The sequence below is a fragment of the Sinohyriopsis cumingii genome, chromosome 6 (genome assembly GCF_028554795.1).
Source record: "Sinohyriopsis cumingii isolate HCF-2022 chromosome 6, ASM2855479v2, whole genome shotgun sequence".
NCBI classification, from domain to species: Eukaryota; Metazoa; Mollusca; class Bivalvia; order Unionida; family Unionidae; genus Sinohyriopsis; species Sinohyriopsis cumingii.
The window spans coordinates 115,769,325-115,791,026 of NC_142966.1; the positions used below are offsets into that span (position 1 = coordinate 115,769,325).

General features: G+C 34.0%; 1 protein-coding gene across 2 annotated transcripts in view; it reads left to right on the forward strand.

The window, feature by feature from the left end:
* LOC149797787 (uncharacterized) overlaps positions 1 to 21,432 on the forward strand; it is a 39,620-nt gene extending 18,188 nt beyond the window's left edge. The window contains exons 5-11 of one of the 2 annotated variants that reach the window (XM_089960484.1): positions 982 to 1,103; positions 4,728 to 4,888; positions 5,673 to 5,788; positions 8,043 to 8,600; positions 8,943 to 8,979; positions 16,135 to 16,410; positions 17,896 to 21,432. In XM_089960484.1, coding sequence (XP_089816610.1) covers positions 982 to 1,103; positions 4,728 to 4,888; positions 5,673 to 5,788; positions 8,043 to 8,600; positions 8,943 to 8,979; positions 16,135 to 16,410; positions 17,896 to 17,963 — 1,338 coding nt within the window. In that variant the 3' untranslated portion in view covers positions 17,964 to 21,432. The remainder of the gene's footprint in view (positions 1 to 981; positions 1,104 to 4,727; positions 4,889 to 5,672; positions 5,789 to 8,042; positions 8,601 to 8,942; positions 8,980 to 16,134; positions 16,411 to 17,895) is intronic. The other variant, XM_089960485.1, reaches the window with a different exon arrangement.
* The last annotated feature ends 270 nt before the right edge of the window (positions 21,433 to 21,702 follow it).

Sequence of the window (21,702 nt, forward strand, 5' to 3'; positions counted from 1 at the left end):
AGATCGTTTGAAACATATTTGTATAGTTATTATTTATGAAAGGATATTAGTAGCGATATTGGCTTTCAGCCAAATAATTATTATAATATTAGATTTTGCTAACGAAAATATTTATAATAAGGCCTCTAATATGGTTCCATTGGTTACCTTCTTGAAAACCATTGTTATAGCTGCTGCATTTAAACGGTGATTATATAGACAAACTACACATGGTATCCAACTTGAAAATCTTTTATGGTTACTCGTCTTTATTAGATGGCGATATTGGTATCCGGTTTTCATTAAATATTCATACTATATAAAAGCAGTTCAGAGTCAAAATAATATTAATGTAACCTCCAAGAAAATGGCATTAAAGATACTTTTAATGAACTTACAATATGTTGTTACTCCCGTTATAAAACATGCGAATGGCTTCCTTGGCCTCCGTCCAGAAAATATTCTTTATTGCAACTGGTCGTTTCTACGTGTTATTTTCACTAAAACACCATTGTAATATCAAGCTGGTTTTAATCTCCAGCAATACATCCTAGTGATAATCTAGAAAATCTTAATGTTACTCCTCTTAGACAAATGGTGGTACTGACATACACTATTTAGTTCCCTCTGAATGTTAGAAATCCAGTCATCACATAGCTGCCATTTTGTGAAGTGCTGAAACTTGACCTAATTTATCATGGCTTTGATTATTGTACTAAAGTAATCTTATCAATACAGTGGATTGTAATATGCAAATCAATATTAACGATACCTATTTATTGCATTCCAGTGAACTGGTTGAAAATGTTCACCTCCTGATTTGAAGAGCGATGGTTTTTTATGGGATTGTAGTAGTAATTTGCCTGCCTGCCCGCCCGCCCCACTCCCTCCTTCAGCCACACAACAAACACCTAATAATATACCTTTCATCAAAGTTACATTTTGGGTATATCATCACATTGTCCGAGAGATATCTTCATGTTCTTTGTGGTTTTCTTTAAGATACTCGACTACGCTGAAGTGGAGATTTTAAACCAGTCCCGTCAGGTGAAAATTGAGACGACAGAAGAACTTGTGTTGTTCCTTCAGTTTGAACATGATGTTGGAAATATCGTCTTCTTCTTGTACGTAGTAATATGTCTGTTTGTTTAAAAATCTTTGCTTTTAAGTCGGTTACAAAAGTAAATGGATATCAAATCATGTAAACGTATACAATCAAAACACGACTGGCAAACTTTGAAATGATCTGGGAAATATTGTGGTTTTCTTTCTTCTTGTAAATAGAAGCATGTCCAACATTGTTGGCATTTTGTGTTTGAAACAAAGCGATAAAAGATAAACAGTAACGAGTAAATAATGTACTACACAATATTATTTATTCAAATAAGAATTCTGACTTTGCATTTAGCTTCTTGCATACATTAGTATATATATTTGCAGAATGATATTGTATCTGTGGGGTAAGTATTTTAATGTTAGGACAAGGTGATCACTGTACATTTTTCCATTACAGGCATCATTCAAACAATTCCACACAAAAAACAAAGGGTTTGCATCACTTGGTAAAATAATATATATGTATACGAAAAGAATGACAGTTATAAATATGTTACGTCTTTATGCCGCTTTTTTCCAACACAGTATATTTCTAGTATTCGAGCTCAGTGAGAATATGTTCATATTACAAAGCGCGATGAACTATGACTTTTGTTTGGTTGATGTAATACAATATTTCCTTAACAGGCTGAAAATAATTAAATAATATATAAAAATAAAATATTATTTTATTGCATTTATATACATGCCTATATTTTTGTTAATGTGCACTTAAGTTATATATGAATATTTTGCTTGCATATATAAATCTACAGTTAGATACATTTATTGAGTATAATTTATTTAGTATGACTTTACATGATTTTTAGCAACTTTTCTCGGATACTGGTGAATATGAAATTTAATCGTTTGTATGGTAGACATATCTTCATGAGTTTTGTTGAACAGAGTATCAAAGAAGACAGTTGTTCTTATAACATTGTAATATGAACAGCTTAATAAAAAGTGGGTGTTTCATACTTAATGATAGTGTGCAGAACCTACAATGTCTCTTCGGGCATTTGACCTACCAGTCTTAGCAGTAACATGCCACATCTAAACTTAGCGAAAAGGGACCTTTAATTGTTTGCATGCTGCGAATTTACATAATCTTCACATTCTAAATGATTTTTGAAGGAAGCGAAGTTTATATGCCTTGGTATACTTAAAATAATACGCGACTAGGTATCTTTTTAAGAGTACTGAATCATTTCATTGACATTCACAAGGTCATTAGCGGTTTTAGTTTCCAATTTATGCCAAATATCTTGAGCCTCATTGTCGGTACAGATTCATTATCCACCCACCATATCTGGAATATGTAGATGGTTGCCTATATCTTATTTTATCGGTAAATGGATACATATTCCTTATTCAGTCGGGAATAAGGAATAATTAACCAACTTGATGTCAATCTTAATAATGTTTTCGTACCCCAGACTGATGCGCCACACTCAATAATCGGCACTACGCAGGAATTGTAAAGATATGACACAAGCAATTAGTTAATGCTTCAGGGTCTTCATTGAAGTCTTTATGGTATTGTCATACGACAGTCCAGTACTTTTTTACTTATAATCTTCAACATATTCCAAATATTATCTCCAATGTTAGATTAGTTGTGACTGTTCTGAGTTCGATTCATTTGTATTAATGAGCACTATCAACAGCTGACATCACTGGTGCAAAGTGTTTAGCATGACCTGAAGGTTGTACTCTGAATCGAAGACCAACACAATATCATACACAATATCATAAGAGAATAGAAGTAGTGATATCCTAAGGTAATCCATTTTCATGCCATTCTAAAGTCCATTAACAACTTGCACCAGGTTAATTATAAAAGTGGCGAAGATTGTCGGAGAAAGGTAACACCATTGCTGTACACCGGATATACAGCGATTTTTTTTAATACAGAATTATTATTTATCAAACACTAGTTTTTTTCCTTGGGATATGGTTCAACAAGTTTGTATAAGATCATAACATGGTCTTTATAGTCAGGCGCTTTCATCAGATCAAAAATTGTGGTAAACACAGCATTATTGGTCATATATTGTTTCAGCCGAAAATATTATCCGCATGAAATCGTTCTGCCCTAACGTTATGCCATTGGTCTGTTCTAGAATGTTTGACAAAATGGTATCGATGCATGACATCAAGCTTTTACTTCTATAATTCAAAGGTTTGCACGTGTCTGATTATTGGAAATATACTTGATTTTCCTGAGGTATACAATATTATTATGGTGTTAAACTTTAGTTGGGATAATAGCTGTAATATGACAACAGTATGTGGAAATTTCGAAATGTCATGTGGTATCCTGTCGTAGCAACAAATATAAACGGACCGTCTATGCGCTCCAATACCAGTGATCTCCTCTGTTGTAATGTTAGAGTTTGACTGTTAATTCTGCACTTGTAATACATCAGCTATATTATTTTCCATGAGTTATGTATGTACTTTGGCACTGATATAATATCTCGGATCAAATTCGTCATCGTCGTCTCTGTTATAATGCTTTCAGACGTGATGTCTTTACGTATAAAATACCGACTCCTCGTGGTTAATGATTCTGTCCTAATTGTCTGCAACTGGTATTGGTATAGAGATTTTCGTTATGTTTGCTATGCGCCGTATCCTCTACCAGAACTCATTTGGGATTATTTGTCGATATTTGATTCAATGTAATCTGTAACTTATGCATTCAGGTTGCTGAAGCAGTTTGCTACAGATATGCATGCATACATGTCTTCCATATGTAGAATGCTATGTCGGCCACTCTTAATCTTCAGAAACTCACATCCCTTCTTTTGTGCCACAGATTGCTTAATTCATCTAGTCATGATGACCTAATGTCTTTAAATCGTTTTTTATTTGCATTGTGTCGATTCCATTTTTAGATGTTAGATTTGTTAGCTTCATTTTTTAAAAATTCATTTACACATTTTTGTTTGGCATAATTATTGAGAATATAGCGAATTATTAGTTCTTAGGTCATCTTGATCTCTGTCACAGCAACCCGTGCATAATTTGGTTATTCACAATCTACTAGATAGTTAATACCTTAAAATATGTGCCGTTTTAATATACATCATAGGGCACACATAGATAGTCTGCATCAGCTTTATTTTTCTTCAATGACCAAGAGAGTTGTTCTCATGTGTATTGAGATATGTTTCTGAACACACAAAACTTTTAACCAATTAGGAAGTCTGTAAAGTGATGCTCATGCTGCTATCTTCATCTCCGAGTTAGATTCAGTATCATTCTCAATATCCGATTGTATTTTGATGGATGAATTTCCTTTATGTTTTCAAAACTGAGCACGTAATTTATGTTCAGGAGTTGTTTTCTTTGAAATTTATACTGCAATTATCCTTAGTTCGCATTTACTTATTCGTTCACTGTAATAACATTTGTAAGTAATAAAGCGATCCAAAGTAAACGGAACTGTGATTTGGAACTTTATTTTAATTTTTGAGTGGTCATTAAAACGGCTTTGGGGAACAAAACAGGATGATATCTCAGGCATTTTTGACACAGTATCGATATAGTTGTTTTCATCTGATTATAGACTGCGTGTTTGAATATCCATATTTGTCCATCATCAATATCCACTTCAGGAATTTTGTAGTTTGATTTTAATGTAGCACAGAGAAATTGAGGCGTAAAGTAGTGCTTGATCCCCAGTGGTTGATTCGTGGAGTTACGACGTTGATAACATCAGATCAAGTCATCAAAAGGTATCCCGACATCTCTGAGCAATGGTACGAGTTTAAGGACACCGGACGGCTAACAAGAAAGCTTATAGGTATTACAGTTTCGAGTTATAACAAAGGATTATGGATATGAGTATGGTCAATTGAACAATAAAAGTAATATTTCTCTCCTTTGAGCATTTGAAAGCTATTATTGGTGTAGTTTAGCAAATTATTAACCATATTCATTTGGTTGTTATGTACAGTCATTGTGTCCTTTGTCAAAAGGGTTTTAGTGATATATTTTTGGTTTAATATATTGACTAAATCGTACGCAACTGACTAGCCAATATTTTGTTACTACTGTGCAGGTTCGTTCAAAGGTTTTTACAATGAGCTACTGATTGTCCGTAACGGTACTTAAATATTCGTATAAAAACGGTTTTTGTCCTAAATAAACTTTTGGAGAGGTCAATAAAAGGCTAAGTTTTACAAATAGACACTCAACACAATATCAAAGTCAAGCTCTGGATCAAACATGTTATAATCACTAGTGTGGATTTACAACAAAAGAGAAAATAATAAATGGTTGTCTAACAATAATAAAGATGTTGGTTATTATGTTTATCATATAGATAAACAACATTGTTTGTTCTAATTCCATGTTGTGAACGAAGCACGAAAACAGCAGCGTGAAGAAAAATCAGCACCGTCTACATGATTTGATAAAGAAAGTATAACCGTATATATAATTGCTATGAAAGAGTGTCCCCGAACAAAATGTGGGCTCTATCTCTGAGATTTCTCTTGGTTTCTATAAACATTTGAATGTTTTTAATAAATGTAATTTAATTGATTGATTTCAAACGTTGTAATAATTATATCATTGTTCTTAAGACTTACTGTGGTCACAACACGAAGAGTTTGATGACAACAAGGAACATCTCATAGGGTTGTTGGAGCATCTGAATATCATTGCAAAACCCCTAAAGAAGACAGAAGAATCAAAAGAGGTATAAACGACAACTACTACTACTGTATCTCTCTATCAATGTATATGGTAATTATTTTGTCTGCTGGCATGAATAGTTCATATATAAATTTGACACACATATGTCGTTCATTCAACGTTACCTGGTGATACATCATTACGTGTATATTTATGGTTGAGAAATCTGTGAGACAATAATAATGTTCGACCATCAAGTCGATGATGACCACTTTAGACATCTTGTGGTATAGCGGGAACGAACGGTTTATTGGTAAGTAGATGGTCGATGTAGTCGATACGCGCCTGAATGTCCTATAGCATTGTTGACAGGGGATGGTAGCAACGATGGTTGTGGGGTTACTGGCGCGGGATTACCTGGCCTGCCTCAACTGTTCTACTGCAGCTATCATATTGGCATCGAACGCTGCAGCCCGTTTACGATGGAGGTGCGCCACATGGACGTGTCCTGGGCAGTCAGATCTCACGTTTCATTGCTAATGCCAAAGTTCTTTAATGACGTCTTCCTTATGTCCTTTCCTCGCTTTTTCTGGCCTACGTCGTTGCATTTTCCTTGTTCATGGTGTCAATAAATGAGTTTCTTTTCGTGCGATAATAGTTTGTATATAAATTCCATGCAATAGATAATTTACAAAACAAGCTCTTAAAGTTAGGTCTTTATAGTAAGCCTGGCAATGACATATTGTAGACCATATTATATCAAATCAAGCTTTGCTGCTGAAGAGGTCTGAAAGTGTGATCCATTAGATTTCCCCTTAAATTGTCAACAGTAGAGATTAGACAACACTATAAACCAGATATAAATATATAATGTTATGTATAATCTGCAATATAGGAACGAAGTAAGAATTACAAATCATTGGAATTTAATGACAGATTGATATCATATTTGTACAAATTTAAAAACCTTTTTACCAGGATGCGTTCTGGCAAATTTCGTAAATCAGAAACTTAAAGCTTTTATAATTTTGGAAATGTGATGTGATGGCGACTCAGCCACAATAATACACTTCTTCGTAAGAAGTAACTTTCATAATACTCAACGTGTTCTTTTGTACCAGATATTTACTCTCAAATGAGACACATAAGTAACTATACTGCTCATTTACTTCAAATATTCATGAAACCTACAAAGCGCGAATTCAATCCTCCAATCGTTGTTAGTAGAGAACAAATGACGAGCTTCCTACTGGCATTTGAATCTTAAAATCTTTTATTTTAAAGCATATTTATAGTAAATTATGGAAAATTAAGCCAGAAAACAAATTTCTATTTCGTACCCAGATCGGTCAGAAACCTATAAATTTATAACAAAATCAGCTAATTTTGGGAAGTGGATTCAGAAAAAGCTTCTTCATAATGATGAAGATTTATATTACCGCTTATTCTTTTATTTGTTTGGTAAACATGAAGCATAACATAAACCCTCTTTTGCATCTACACTAACTCCTAATATAGGATGCACGGTGTGAATAAAAATATAAGCCATGTTAAATGAGTAGCAATGAAGAGTTCTGTCATTTAACCAAACGACGTACGAAGACTATTTCCGTCTTCTTTGAAATGTTTAGACCCTGACAAAACCAACTGTATCTAACCTCGAGTAGCTTCCAATAGTGAAACTGCTTGAATATGCATGCAGGTCAAATTTGAATGTGTTACTACATAATTAATTGGATATTTGTTATAAGCCGCAATATTGCGAGTGATAATTCAAACTAAGAACTTCTCACCTACCGTAGACGATGCCCTTTCGGTTGCTTGTCAGTCCTTTAGATGAAGAAAAGATTTGTTTTTATCCATTATACTGTCGAACCCGTTGAACTAAAATACAACTTTTCCATTGCTAGTGGAGCGGGTGAACTAACTTGTATGTATTTTTTTTCATTTGTTGCAGGGATTACTGAAATGACTTTAATTTGTATTCATTACTTTCTCCACATAATGTTGCTATGGACGCATGTTATGCATGTTCACTTAATATTCTGGAAATAATAATAATAATAATAATAATAATAATAATAATTCATTGATGTGATTATGAATACATATTTAAAATAATAATTAGAAATTCCTTGGAAAGCATAACAAATAATTTATCATGAAACAGTCGTTCTCACTATCTTCAGAACGATTATAATGTATATGTTTCACCTTTTAAAAACAGATCCACTGTAAGTCAGCAACAATATAACTTTCTAAACTGTTAGATATAGAGGGATACAAATTCTAACATTTCGTGCATAAATTCAATTCAGGATTACTATTGGGTTCCCTGCATGGTTCACACTACAGCACCTGAAAATATCAAATCTCTAGGAGAGGGTGAAGGAGCGACTAAGACATCCACACTTTGTTTTGAATCCAAAACAAAGTTCATCCACGTTGGTGTTTTCCACCGCCTGGTCGCCACCTGTTTGTCCAAGTGGATGCCAGCCAAACTTGGAGATAAATATCTTGTCTTCATCGGACTGTGCGTACTGCAACTTGATAACTGTCACAATCTCATGCTGTCCTTGAACGAGTTCGTAATCCAGGCCACAGTGATGCGACACACCAACAAATGTGTAAAGCCAGACCTTTCACTCTGCATTGAAATCAAGGAGTTTTTGCACTCGTCAATCTCTGAGATTTCAAAATACCTCTGTCCGAACTCCGAGTATGTAGTTTGCATAATGTGTGGCAAGTCTGCACTCGAGACCAATGGAGATCGTCACCAAGTTGATTTTCTACGAGCAAATAAGGGAAAAGAGATCAGATGCAACTCCCATAGGCATACTCACCCTTGTTCTGAAGAACTATTGGGATCCTGGGAGGTATTTATAGATCTTAAACGTTTCTTCTGTTGTTATAAAAGTATGACATAATGTAGATTCACATATGATGAACAATAGGTTTTATGAATGTGGAGGTGATGTTAATTGTTAATATTTTATGATTCAAATATTTAATCTATATTATTGCAACCAATATATAGATTAAAAATACATCAATTGTTATTTGCTTGATAATAATCAACATTTGCACAAATATAAACGTAATAGCGAGTAGAAAGAAAGGGAATAATCATAGAGGATATTTCTTATGCAGTAATGATGACGAGACCTATATTTATATAATAATAATATATCGTTAAATTTTATTAATTTCATTTTCAGAAATGTCTCGATGAAGAACGGAAGTCACATGGATGCGGTGTGTATATTTTGTATGTTCAATTTAGAATAAAAGTGCATAGGATAAAGATCTGAATATATTATTCGTTGTTAAATCCTTTTCAGCGGTTGCTATTTTTCATGTAATGTTTTTTTCTTTTGAGTTTCATACTGAGTCTGTATGAACGTATTTCATGCTAGAACTCCGTTTCAGACGCACTTGGGTTGGGTAAAAACAATACAGTAAGTAGTATGTTTGTCCAAATAGTTCGATATCATGGTTCGTATTATTCTGAAATGAGATTGCATTTTTCAGCCCAGCTCTGCACTCATTCATTACGATTAATCTTTTTCCATGTGGCATTTTCTATACAATGAACCTATTTGAAAATTATGCATAGGGAAACGTTTTAAGTCCTTCCCTCCCTGTCCAGAATCGAATCAAAGTAATCCAGGTGTACTGCTCTAATCGTATTGACTACACGGAACAACCCACTTACACTCTCGACAAAGTGCACATCTTCATGTTTTTGATCATATTAGTTATTCATATACACCTGCATTTCTTATTATCAAGCATCCTTCTAGCACTATCTGCTGTGTTGCTTATATTATATGAGTTAACTTATAGCAAGGGAACTCATTTTGCCTGAATTTTTTTTCTCTGGAGAAGAAGAATTAACATTTCTACAAAATAATGTATAATATTATTAATTTTCCATATACAATCTTACTTCATAGTATTACTAATTGTCCTGCAGGATCCAATGACGGCACTTTAAGCTCTATCTGGTATATATTGTTACGTTCAGGGACTTAAACTTAAGTGACAAGACAAGGTAAACCCAACAAACATTCAATTATCCAATATATAAATTTATATAAATAAAATATTAAATTATACTAATTGCAAGAATTGAAAATAACTTACGGTATATGGATTTCTAGACTATTATCATAAATTATACTACCAATTTCACAATAATCCGGAAACTATAAAAAGGTTATTCCAAATGATGGTTCTAATTTGTTTATGTGCTAACATGCTAGCACCACTGAAGAACGGCAATCCTAAATCCAAATGTTATTACATCAAGGTAATTCCGTAAAAGTAGAATATCATTAAAGTCCTTGAGAGTTTCACAAAATCTTGTAGCTTTATTTAGATATTCATGTCCGTGATTAATTTCACAGAATTCAGTAAGTACTTACTGTTTAATATTAAAGATTGTCCACCCTGCTACTGCAATGAACAATTATAAATAAATCATAATCTTTCTCTCTCTCTCTCTCTCTTAACTTTATAATACGTGATGCGTATATTCTCATTATATAGTCCCTTTATACGCATCAAGTCAACATAATCTGATTCATTGAATATTATCGAACAGTTGAAATCATTATTCTGTTTCAAAATACCTTTGTCGTCAAGAATACATTTGTAATAATTATCCAATCAACTGCTTGGGCGCTCGTGGTAAGTCTACAGTATAGATGTACGTCATAGGTTCTGATGATGTTACGTGGTATTCATTTACTAAATGCGTGGGATACTTGAACGAAACAATCGTTGACTTTAGCTAGGCAATCAGCCTTGAATCACGAATGAGATTTCTATTCATATTGTACATGTATTTTAATATAGTACTAGCCAGCCAAGTAATTTATAGAATTAAAATACAAACGCCATAAACCCAAATGATTGATACTAAACTATAATATAAATTTAATAGATGATAAGACACAAATATCCGTAACACCTTCCACCTTATATAAAAGAAGGATTTAAGCTATCTAACTTTCTTCTAGCAAATATCAAAGATAAGTGTAATTAATATTGCATGAGAATATGAATGATACCATGTATTAAAAAAAACAATGCAAAATAGTACTTTTGTGCACTTGAATGTGAGACTAATAAAATAGCATTTTCCCTTGATGTGCCAGACACCGATGATATATGATTATAGCATGATAATCCATCGTTACCAATTTGATTCGTATTCTTCATTTTAGCGATGAAGGTGTGGGGGTTGTGATCGCTGAAGACAACAGCTGTACTAACATACACCTCAAAGTGTTGCAGACAAACGCACTTTCTCTAAGAGAAATAATTTCTCTGGTGCTTATTCAATTTCCTTAAAAATAGCACACTGGATGATCCACATCATCGCTATCTTCCTTACGGAGTACTCCACCAACCTCTACGTCACGTGCATCTACACATATTTTGAAAGATTTAGTGAAATCCGGATCTGACAGAACTGGTGCACCTTTGAGTATGGCCTTTAACTTATCAAACGCCTCTTGATATTGTGACCTGTGAAACTTGGTATTCTTACTTAGCAGTCTGGTCAGGGATTCAGCAATCATGAAAAATGTAGAGCAATATTTCCGATAATAACTAGCCAGACCCAAATAAACACAGGAAACTCAGAAATAGCCTCAATCTTAATTTCTTTAGGTTTCTGTTTACCATATCCCACAACATGTGTTAGGAAACTACCACAAGCACAGCTAAAGTCACTTTTACCCGACTTGATTGTCAGATTTGCCTCGCTGAGACTTTCCAAAAACTTCTCGATGTTTTCCATGTGGTCCTTCCAGTAGACGTTGTAGATGATGATGTAATCCATGTAAATGTCACCATTGCTTATAACAGATATTATCATATTCATCGAACGTTTGAAAGAACTCGGGGAACCCTTCATTACAAATGGCATGACTTTGTATTGGCAATGTACATCTAGAGTCATGAATGCTGACATTTCATTTGCCCTCTCCATGGAGTGGAACTCGCCGAACATGGTGAGGTATTAGGTATTTCCATTCCTGCCAATACATTTATAGATTCTATGAACTAGATATGAATATGCTTCAGTATCACTCTTTACTCTTCTGTAATCGGTAAACATAAGAACAGTCTTATCTGGTGTAGTAACTAAAGAAAAGGTTAACTTCATTCACTTTTACTTAGTTCTATATTCATTCTACAGCAAATAATTAACTTCTTTCTTCAAATATCTTGTTTGAGAGGATTCATCATGTAAGGATGTTGCTTTACAGACGTTGAATATAGTACTACAAGGAAGTCGAAAGTATTATTGGTTCATGTTGCAAGATCAGGAAATAAATGTGTTCCTATTGTTTTATTAGCTGTTTCTGTTTGTTCATGTTTCTGTTCCAGATTTTCAATGTTTCAGATTCGCGAAGTCACTTGAAGGTCACCACAATCCGATTTCTCATCTTTGTTCAAATGTTGTGTGCGGGATAGGTACTACTAAATTAATTTGATACTTTATGTGGCTATCGCTATCAACAGACTCCTTAAGTATTTTAAAGTGCAAAGGTGTTTACTACTTTCTCCCACATGCAGTATTTATAATGTGAATCGAGTCATTAAATTTCTTTTCAAAAGTATAACGACCAAAATAAGTAGCAGGAAGAGAAATTTGGGGTATACAGAGGTAAAACTTTATCACTTTGCTAAAAGCTCCTATCTTTCGTACGTTTTTCATACCTCAATTTCATTCTTAACTGGGTAGACTGAATATTACTTCTTGCCACCTCTCAAACATTTGACAATCTTTATATAGCTTCAGAGACATAGTAAAGATTTAAGTCCGGCACTTGAGTGGAAAGAAGCTCAGTGATGTCAATGGTCCACGAACAGCATGTCCGAAAACAAGTTCGCAAGGACTAAAACATATAGACATTTGCACTGACCCATTAACAACAATGTCTGATGAAAGCTTTCCAAAGGACCGTGCATGTCAGGGTGATAGGCAGAGGATCTAAACTGTTCGGCACCAATTCATGCAAGACCTGCTGATATATACCAGACATGAAATTAGATTCTTAGTCAACAGACTCGGGAAGGCCATATAGTCTAAACAATTTACCAACGCTTTCACTATGTTTTTTGTTTGTTTTGATATTCCGTAAAGGAAGAGTTTCAGGAACTTTTGTGGATGCACACATAGTTGCCAACCAGTATTGGTTGCCTAACTTGGTCTTAGGGTAAGGGCAGACAGAATCTACCATTGTTCTTCTAAATGGTTCGTCAAACGCAGGAATAGGTGACAGATGACCTTTGGATATCTTCTGATTTGGTTTCTCTACCGTTTGAAAAGTACGATCTTCAAAACTTAGAATCATTACTATTAAGTTTCGGCAGAAAAATATTAATTAAGATCTTGTGATATGACTTATTTACTGCTAAATGACGAGACAACAGCGTTACATGGGCTAGACTACTACTTTTCTGTCCATATGACCTAGGAACAACAGTCTGATGGGTAACTGACCTCTCATCACTAGCGGATACCACAGGTGGCCCGCATTTTCTCATAAGTACCCCATTTTTCAGGAAGTAACAAGTTCCTCTTTGTATGGCATAGGGTTCCCTAATAGCCCTCCGAAACCAGCATGACATATCTGGTTCTTCCTCTAATGCTTGTTTTTTATCACCCTCACTACATTTAACAGAATGTGCAGCTGAAAGAGTGTCACTGTGATCAATACTTATTGATTGATCCAAACTAGAAGCAAAAGTGACCTCAATAAAAACATGGCCCAAAAAGGTATTCGTGGAAGGAATTACATTGTGTTCAACAACTTCATTCTCAAGAGCATGCTTTTCCATAGCTCTAGTAACTGATAAAAATGGATATAAAGCATGAATTTCTACTTCGACATTATCAGATCATCAATCCATACTATGCTTTACAGTTACAAGTGGATTAACCACTACTTTATCTCCAGCTAGAGTATTATATATAGTCTGATAATACAAACCCGTTTGTTTGTACCCTCCTACCGATTTAAATAATGGAAACCTTTAATGTGATACAAAGTGTAAGGAACTTAGTCAATTCATTCATTGATTTATAGTTTCTAACTTGACTGTGAGTAGAGTGGCACTAACACCGTCATCTTATGCGCGTTTCATGCTTAATGGAAGTTTTCATTGTAATAGACGGACATGCTCGGATCCATTTCCAGTTTCTGGACAAGTCCATTTTCAGCAAAGGGGTGTATCTTAACTACAGATGTACATGCATAAGTCGTCTGCTTCTGATATTTAAAACGTCGAATCAAGCAAATGAAAATAATGACAACTACAAATTTGCTTTTCATGTGGATTTATCAAGCGGTTTAATTTCTATGTTCATATATGCAAAGGAATATAATTCCAAACTCACAACGTTATGTAATTTACGCAGTTATTCAGCAGTTGCCAAATAGGATGAAATACGTCATTATGTTGTCTGATGGAAATAAACAGGCCTATAGTGTACGCAATATGGCGCCGTGTTAGTATGGAAAGTCCGTTAAGCATGAAATGGTGCAGGGGATACCAGCATTAGTGCCATTCCGGTCTCAGTCAGGTTAGAAATTATAAATCAGTGATTCAATTGATTTAGTTCTGTGCACTTTTTATCACAATAAACGTTTTCTAAATCGGTGTGTGTGGGGGGGGGGGGAGGTACAAACAGACGGGGATGTAGAGTCAGACAATAGTAGCAAATGAAAGACCTGGATAAGCAATGAATACACTGCTCCTATTTTCACTGGTCCCGAAACTAAGCCTGATGAGAAATTAATATGATACAGAGATACAGCATCATAGTCACAGTCTACTCCCTTTATTAGAACACTTTCATTTGAAGATTACGCCTCAGAAAATGCAGAGTACTTACTAACAACAGACTCTGGTACCCACGTGCCTCTTAATATTTAATTAGGAGTATACTTATTTCAACCACCAACAAATGATACTGAACCCTTTGATATGAGTGTTCCGCAGTTCTCCATAACAAAATCAGCCTGGGGTAAGCTAGACCCCTCATAAGTATCACATTCAATGCCTGACCATGACTTTGAATTCTTGGAAGCAAAAGCATTTTGGACTGCCCTGTTAGAATTATGATGCCTATTTTTTACCTTATATCAATTAGAACAAACGTGCCACTTCGTCTTATAACAAGAGCACGTGGGAAGAGATAAGAATTTCTTATCGGTCATATCAGAAATTTGTTTCTTCAAAATTATAACAGTTTGAGATTTGACAGTACTAAAAAGAGACTGAAATGGATTCCCAACAAGACCTGTTCAGAAACAAGATTTATTTAGAAATGGAACCTTATAAATAAAAAAATAAGCAACAGCTATACTGGCTGCCTCTTCTAAAGTTTCAATCCCTATTCTCATCAGGGTATGTTCTAATGTCACTGTGACACAATTCTAATGTCACTGTGACACAATTCTAATGTCACTGTGACACAATTCTAATGTCACTGCTGACACAATTCTTGCACTCTTCAATTAATACGAGTTGTTTAAGATGATCATAATCTTTCTCAGCCTTCTCGACTGTACATCGTCTAGTAAAGACACTTTATTTTTCCCATGTAAATTCAATATTAGTTTGTGTAGCTTCAATAATACAATTTATTAAGTTTTGACGTTAGGTATCAGACAACATTTCATAAGCCTTCAAGACCTTTTCTTTGACCACGTCACAATTTACAGTTTGCTCGGACGAGTGAACTATATAGACATCAGTAGCTTCATCAGTAAAACCCACTATGCAATAACAAAGTCCGATAATCTTTCGGCCATTTCGAATTCTCAACGATTTTCTCGCAATTGTGAAAATTGTCTACTTCCTTTTCTCTAACGTATATGTGTGTGTCCTGTCTGACATGTTATGTCAGATCAAAATATGAACTTGTATTTCCATGAGAGTGGTCCATACTGGTCAGTTCCGATTCCTTTAATCTAAAGTCCATATGGCTCTTATTTGCTCTCTTGCATTTGCATTCGTCTCTCATCCTTCGCCTATCTCTCTCTCTCTCTCTCTCTCTCTCCGTTCCGTCTAATCGTTCCATCTCATCCTTTCTCATCATTCTTTTTTGCTGTCACGCTCTCTTCCTTCCTTTACTGCTTGAACATCTCTTTCACCTTCATGAAGATTCTTGCATGTTCCTAGTTCCTACTATATCCAGATTTTATTAGCGGTGTAGAAATGTATATTATATACTGATATAGGTCAAAAACGCTGAAACCTCACCTGCAATTTGTTGACGTAAATAAGGAGTCAATTTTTAAAATTCCTCATAAATTTACAGGTATGAAAATCAGTGATTTTTTCTTCTATTCTTTCATTTTAATTTCATTTTGTGAAATTTAGGCTACTTAACATCTGAACGACACCTGAATGATGTGGCCAGTAAACTCGGAATGGAGTGGTACTCCTTGGCTCTGCACCTTGGGTTAAGTGAGGCAGAGATCGAACAAATCCAAATGAGTCATCCTGGCAATGTTCGTTACCAGATATTTACAGCATTGACCAAGTGGTCACACCTCAGTGACAAGGACTACATAGGAAAGGTCCTTGAACTAGTGGATGCCCTGTATGAAGTTCAACGCAATGATTTAGCAAATGAACTTAAAACGGAGCTTTTCGGTAATTAAGTGCATCTGAACTTATTATTTACAACAAAATCTTATCTTCCCATTGGACATTTTCTTGTTAAACCTCACTTCATCGATCTGCACGACTATACACACAACCATTCTTTTCTCATTCATGACACGGTGTGTAACTGATGAATATAGTGTTCCAAATTAATTCCAGGTCTTAATGTAATGAAGTGGTAACAATCTTAGTATATCACAGTGCATTGTCCATAGCTCCTATGAATGAATTCTGAATAATCTGAAAACAGTTGCTTAGTCTAAACAGTCCTATGAAGTCTTTGTGATTCTAATAAAAAATCTAAATAAATTATTCCTATCAAATTAAAGCATAACACACTCAATAAGTACTTCCACAGACTAAAGATATAACAAGAATAGTAAAAAAAATAGAAATGGATTGATTGTTCACTTGTTATTATATATGATATGTACCCAGCGGCGGTGCTATATGGCAATATTTTGTTTATTTGATTATGTCGCAAGACCTCCCACGTGCTTAAGTCGTAACGCAACCCGCCTGACGTAATCATCAGGCAATATGTATATATAGGTAAGTTTTATTATAATGGTATTATCGCCAAAGTTCTAACATAAATAAAGGTTTCCTACTTCTGTGTATACGTTCTTATGTTATCATGGTATCGGGACATTGTTTCATATATATTACAGTTTTCAGTTGTTTCTAAATAAACTATACACCTGTGTCTGGTATATGAGTGAAATATTATTTTTAAAAATGCACGCATTTCCATGCACATAGTGTATTCTCCTATGGTTTTTGCCTCAGTGTTTATTGTCTGAAAGCATACTTGTGTACCAATAAATATATTTTTATTTTACATTTATAAATGCTTTTCCTACTGATCGGATAAGCACATCAGGTCATATTACTTAAGTTTATCATAAAGTAGTGGTAGAAGTGAGATCAAGTTAAAGAGAGAAATATGAGGCTGCTTTGTGTTGTACTACCGACTGGGATTAACCATGACTTTGATTAGAACACACTGACTTGCTACAACAGCTGTATTTGGCATATGATCTGGTTTTAAAAGTAGCTGCCATATATCAAAAGGATTTAATGTCGCCACATATGCAGTAATAAATTAATTGTTCCCAATGATCTCAATAAAGAGCACTTTGAAGAAGACCATGTGATCCCATGAAGTGGTTACTTCACGCGACTATCAATTTACTTGCTTGCATACATTTTATTTTATTTTAACATAGGTAAGTATCACTTGTCATGATCAGACATTCTTAATCTCGCATTTTTTCTCAGATGACTTGCAGTCGCGTCGCAAAGAGTTTTACTCAGTTAGAATCTCCTACTCTAAACCTGAAAACGAAAGTTGCACGCGTGTGAGCGGCGAAGGTTTTTAAAATAGTTTTAAGGAGTACTTATAAAGAAAAGAACGTAATTGTTTTGATGAAGACGCTTGTTATTTTCTGCTCCTTGTTTTATATATCGCAGATATCCACCGAAAAGGAAATACGGGTGTATCAAAGAAGCCAGTCAGCAGACATTGCATACTATGGTAGGCTGGAAGAAATAGTCCATATCCTCACTGGTCTGCACTGAAAGCACATGCTGATTGAAATCATTTCATCAACCGGACACACATTACAATAGGACATCAATAATTTTATGGAATGTATTTGCTGTTCGAATCACAGCAGAGATGAATTTGTATCATTACCTCCGTGTGATGTGGATATTTCATTAATATAATAAAGTGTCTAATTATATTCCTTTATCAATAGAATAAGATTTGTGTATTACAGTTTGGAGTCTTTGCAAATAACTAAAGGCTTAAAATATGTCAAGTGGGTTTTTATAAACAAACAACATTATACTTTCTGCATATGGACCAGACCTCGTATGCAGTATACTTCCTGTGGGAAACCCCATACGATGCGACAGGGTGAACCAAAACCCGCTTAGAGGAGGTGTATCGTTGTTATGTTCTACAACCCATTCAAAAATTTATAAAATTTGGGGCCTCATCAGAATACTTGGTGGTGTTTACAGGAATACATATTTTAACTCACATTGTAAGAGAATGAAAGGGCAAGAAGCTGTTTGTTAGTATTATTGTCATTATCTCTTCTAATCGCTTAATTTTCATTTAAAAGACCGTTTGCATTTTATACACGTATACACATTATATACTTTGGATTGTAGTATAGAAAGTTTAGCTGACATCAATAATTATTTTATTTCATCGCAACCATCTTCCAGCGGTAAATGAAATTACGCTCTGTTCTTATGCAAATTGAAATGACAATATTAGATTAATTTAAGAGAAAAGTTAAACTATTATGAGGAAATGAAATATCATGCTGCTCAGAGTTCTTAAAAAAGAAAAAGCTGACACCATGATACTGAAAACTGCATGTCTTTTTCAGTTTAAAGTCAGCTAATGACGATTCTGGTGAATAAATGATAGACTTTAGGAAATATTGTACTATTTACCAGTTTTATCTATGAATGATTCATTTTGCGGTTGATACAACTACTCATTTTGTATCAAATCCTCCGATTCGAACTACATAGTATAGTTCTTTGACATCAGCGCGTGTATAATGTTAGACGTATCAAATCGAACGTTTATAATTCCCAATTCTACTTGAATTTTATTTTTACAGTATAGTACAAATATTTAGACAGCATAGACGAGTGGGAATGCAATAATGCAAAAGCGCAATCGTGTTTGCTTTGAGTCGTGGGACTTAACTCGTTTGATAAGTTTTAAAAATATGTCTTGGCGTGATGACAGCACCGTATCCCTACGTTATATCAAACACCTAGTTTCTGCTCATTCAAATCGAAGCACGAATGCAGTTGTGTGTATTTATTTTGAATCCATATTTACCCTGGGAAGAAAGTTTGAGAGCCGGATTTTGACTGCAAACGATCTCCAACTATATGTTCATTTTATAACTATTATATATTTTGGAAAATAAATATTACTTACGAAATTTTTAATAAAACTCTTCCAGATTCGGATATGCTGCCTCCAAACATAAATGGTTTTTGATAATGTAGCTGAAATCCTCATGTAGTCTAAAAGTCTAATTTTTATTTTATTTCGGCTGCTTATGTTATCGTGACCATCTTGTATACATTTATTGATTTGGTTTCTTTTGTAAAATTACGTCAATATCTTTGTCATCAACGAAACATATTCGTATGAAATTTTCGATTATTCTTTATAGACCTCAAAGTCATAAAACGTGTATTACATGGAATTGTTTTACTTGGTTATATATTTTGTTTCATTAGCAAACTATTTTTCTATATTTCATAATTACAGCTAAGCATTATTCTATTTAATTATGGTGTTTAATTTACAGTTAGGATATGGTATTGGCTTGCTTACTCTGTATTTAGTTTGCATGTTGTTGTTTTTCTCATCTACCTATGTTTTGCTTGTTTTATATTAATTGTTTATTTCTATATTCAAATTTTGTGTTCTTTAAATTTCTAGCAGTTATATCAATATGTATATAAACTTTTAAAGAAGCTACTTTTATTATGCATATTCTTTTTATTTTACTGTAATTATACTCGTTGCCCAAATGTTATTCTTGTTGTATAGTTACATGTCTTAGCATTATAAGTGTAATCAAGTAAGTTTTAGAGAAACGTCTAGCTTTATTGTTAACAGTGTCAAACTTTGTATTGGGTTATAATTTTAACTTGCTACCAGCTCTTATAGGTGTTATACATAAAATGCTGAAAATGGTTGTAATTTACTTTTATTTGATTGTATGCTTCATTTGTAAAAGCTCCAAACATATGTCATTATGGCACATGTGAAAGGACTGAAACTTTATTTTATTTTGCATTGAGACCTATAAATAAAATGAGTTGAGGCTAGGCGTAATGCAGAAGATAACAGTTTCAGAAGTGGAGTCCAAAAGGTATCAATCAAGTAATTGATTTGTTTTCCATAACGTACATTATTATATTGACAAAGTATCAAAATTGCCGACCGAAAATTCAAATATTCACATTTACGTACACATACGAAAGCATCGAGAACAATTTCGAAGCCAAACAAATACGTTTTCAATAATTCAGAAACGCTCATTACATCTCAATTTTTGGTCGAAATTCTGGGCAGTCTTGTATATATTTTGGAATTCCTTTCGAAGAATAGTTGATATTTAACTTTGGAAAGATCAGAATATTTAATATTTAATCATTCGTTTCAAAATAAAAGAAGGCTTAACAATCCAGATCAACCCTCTTTTAAGTTTGCATGTAATATGGGACCAGTGTGAAAACGAACTACATAGTTCGTATCTGTATAAGGTGTTGCACATAAGATCACCACATGAACCTTGGTTTTTGCGCAATTTTCATCATTTTTTCCTAATTTGTGAAACGTTTAAGTCTACTAGATAAACAAATGCTTGCATTTTACTGGTAAGACAGGATGAATACATTTTTATTTGTATTAATAAATGCATGATTAAGCACAATTAATTCGACACGATCTGTCGAACGTGTTGGGAATTTTGAAGCAAAATCATTAAACAGTGCAACATTTGCAATTATAATTTCACTGTAACATTTAAGCTCATCTTGGAACCATTAATATTCTCTTTCGATTGTTACTGGTATAAACAAGTAGGGTCAGGCGACATACTGCAGATAGTTTCAGTAAAATATACGTATTAATTAAATTATCACATACCTAGCCTTAAGTAAACTATATTGCAACTTTCAGGTATCAGCTCTTTAAGATGTCATTTATATTTTGAAAGTGTTATTTTAAGTTTGCAATTTCGTGACCACTATGCATTTCAATTTAGTTTGGGAATAAGACTTCAATGCATAATAATCATGCTAATATCTTCATGTTTTGATTGCAGTATATAATATTAGTCCCTTTGTGTTAGAAATCATGTGCATTTTTGTAATGAATTTATTAAATACGTACATGCTAATATTTTGTGACAAAATTAGAAACCTGACAACATATATTTAATATCTAAAAATAACAAATATGCTCTTGTTATTTATGTGATATCTTTTTTTTGTCGTTAAAAATAATAACTGCAATGAGACTATTGGTCTCACTAACAGATGATTATTACAACATTGACACTGGTGTACATTGCTTTGACGATGGGGATAAGAGTTGCCCCCTTTCTTGTTGCCTGTTACATTACATATCTTAATTCAACGGATAAATCTCTTTTGGGAGGCGTGAGAGACAGTCTCACACCAAAATATACCCATGAACCCTGCTTGAACGCATTGCAGATT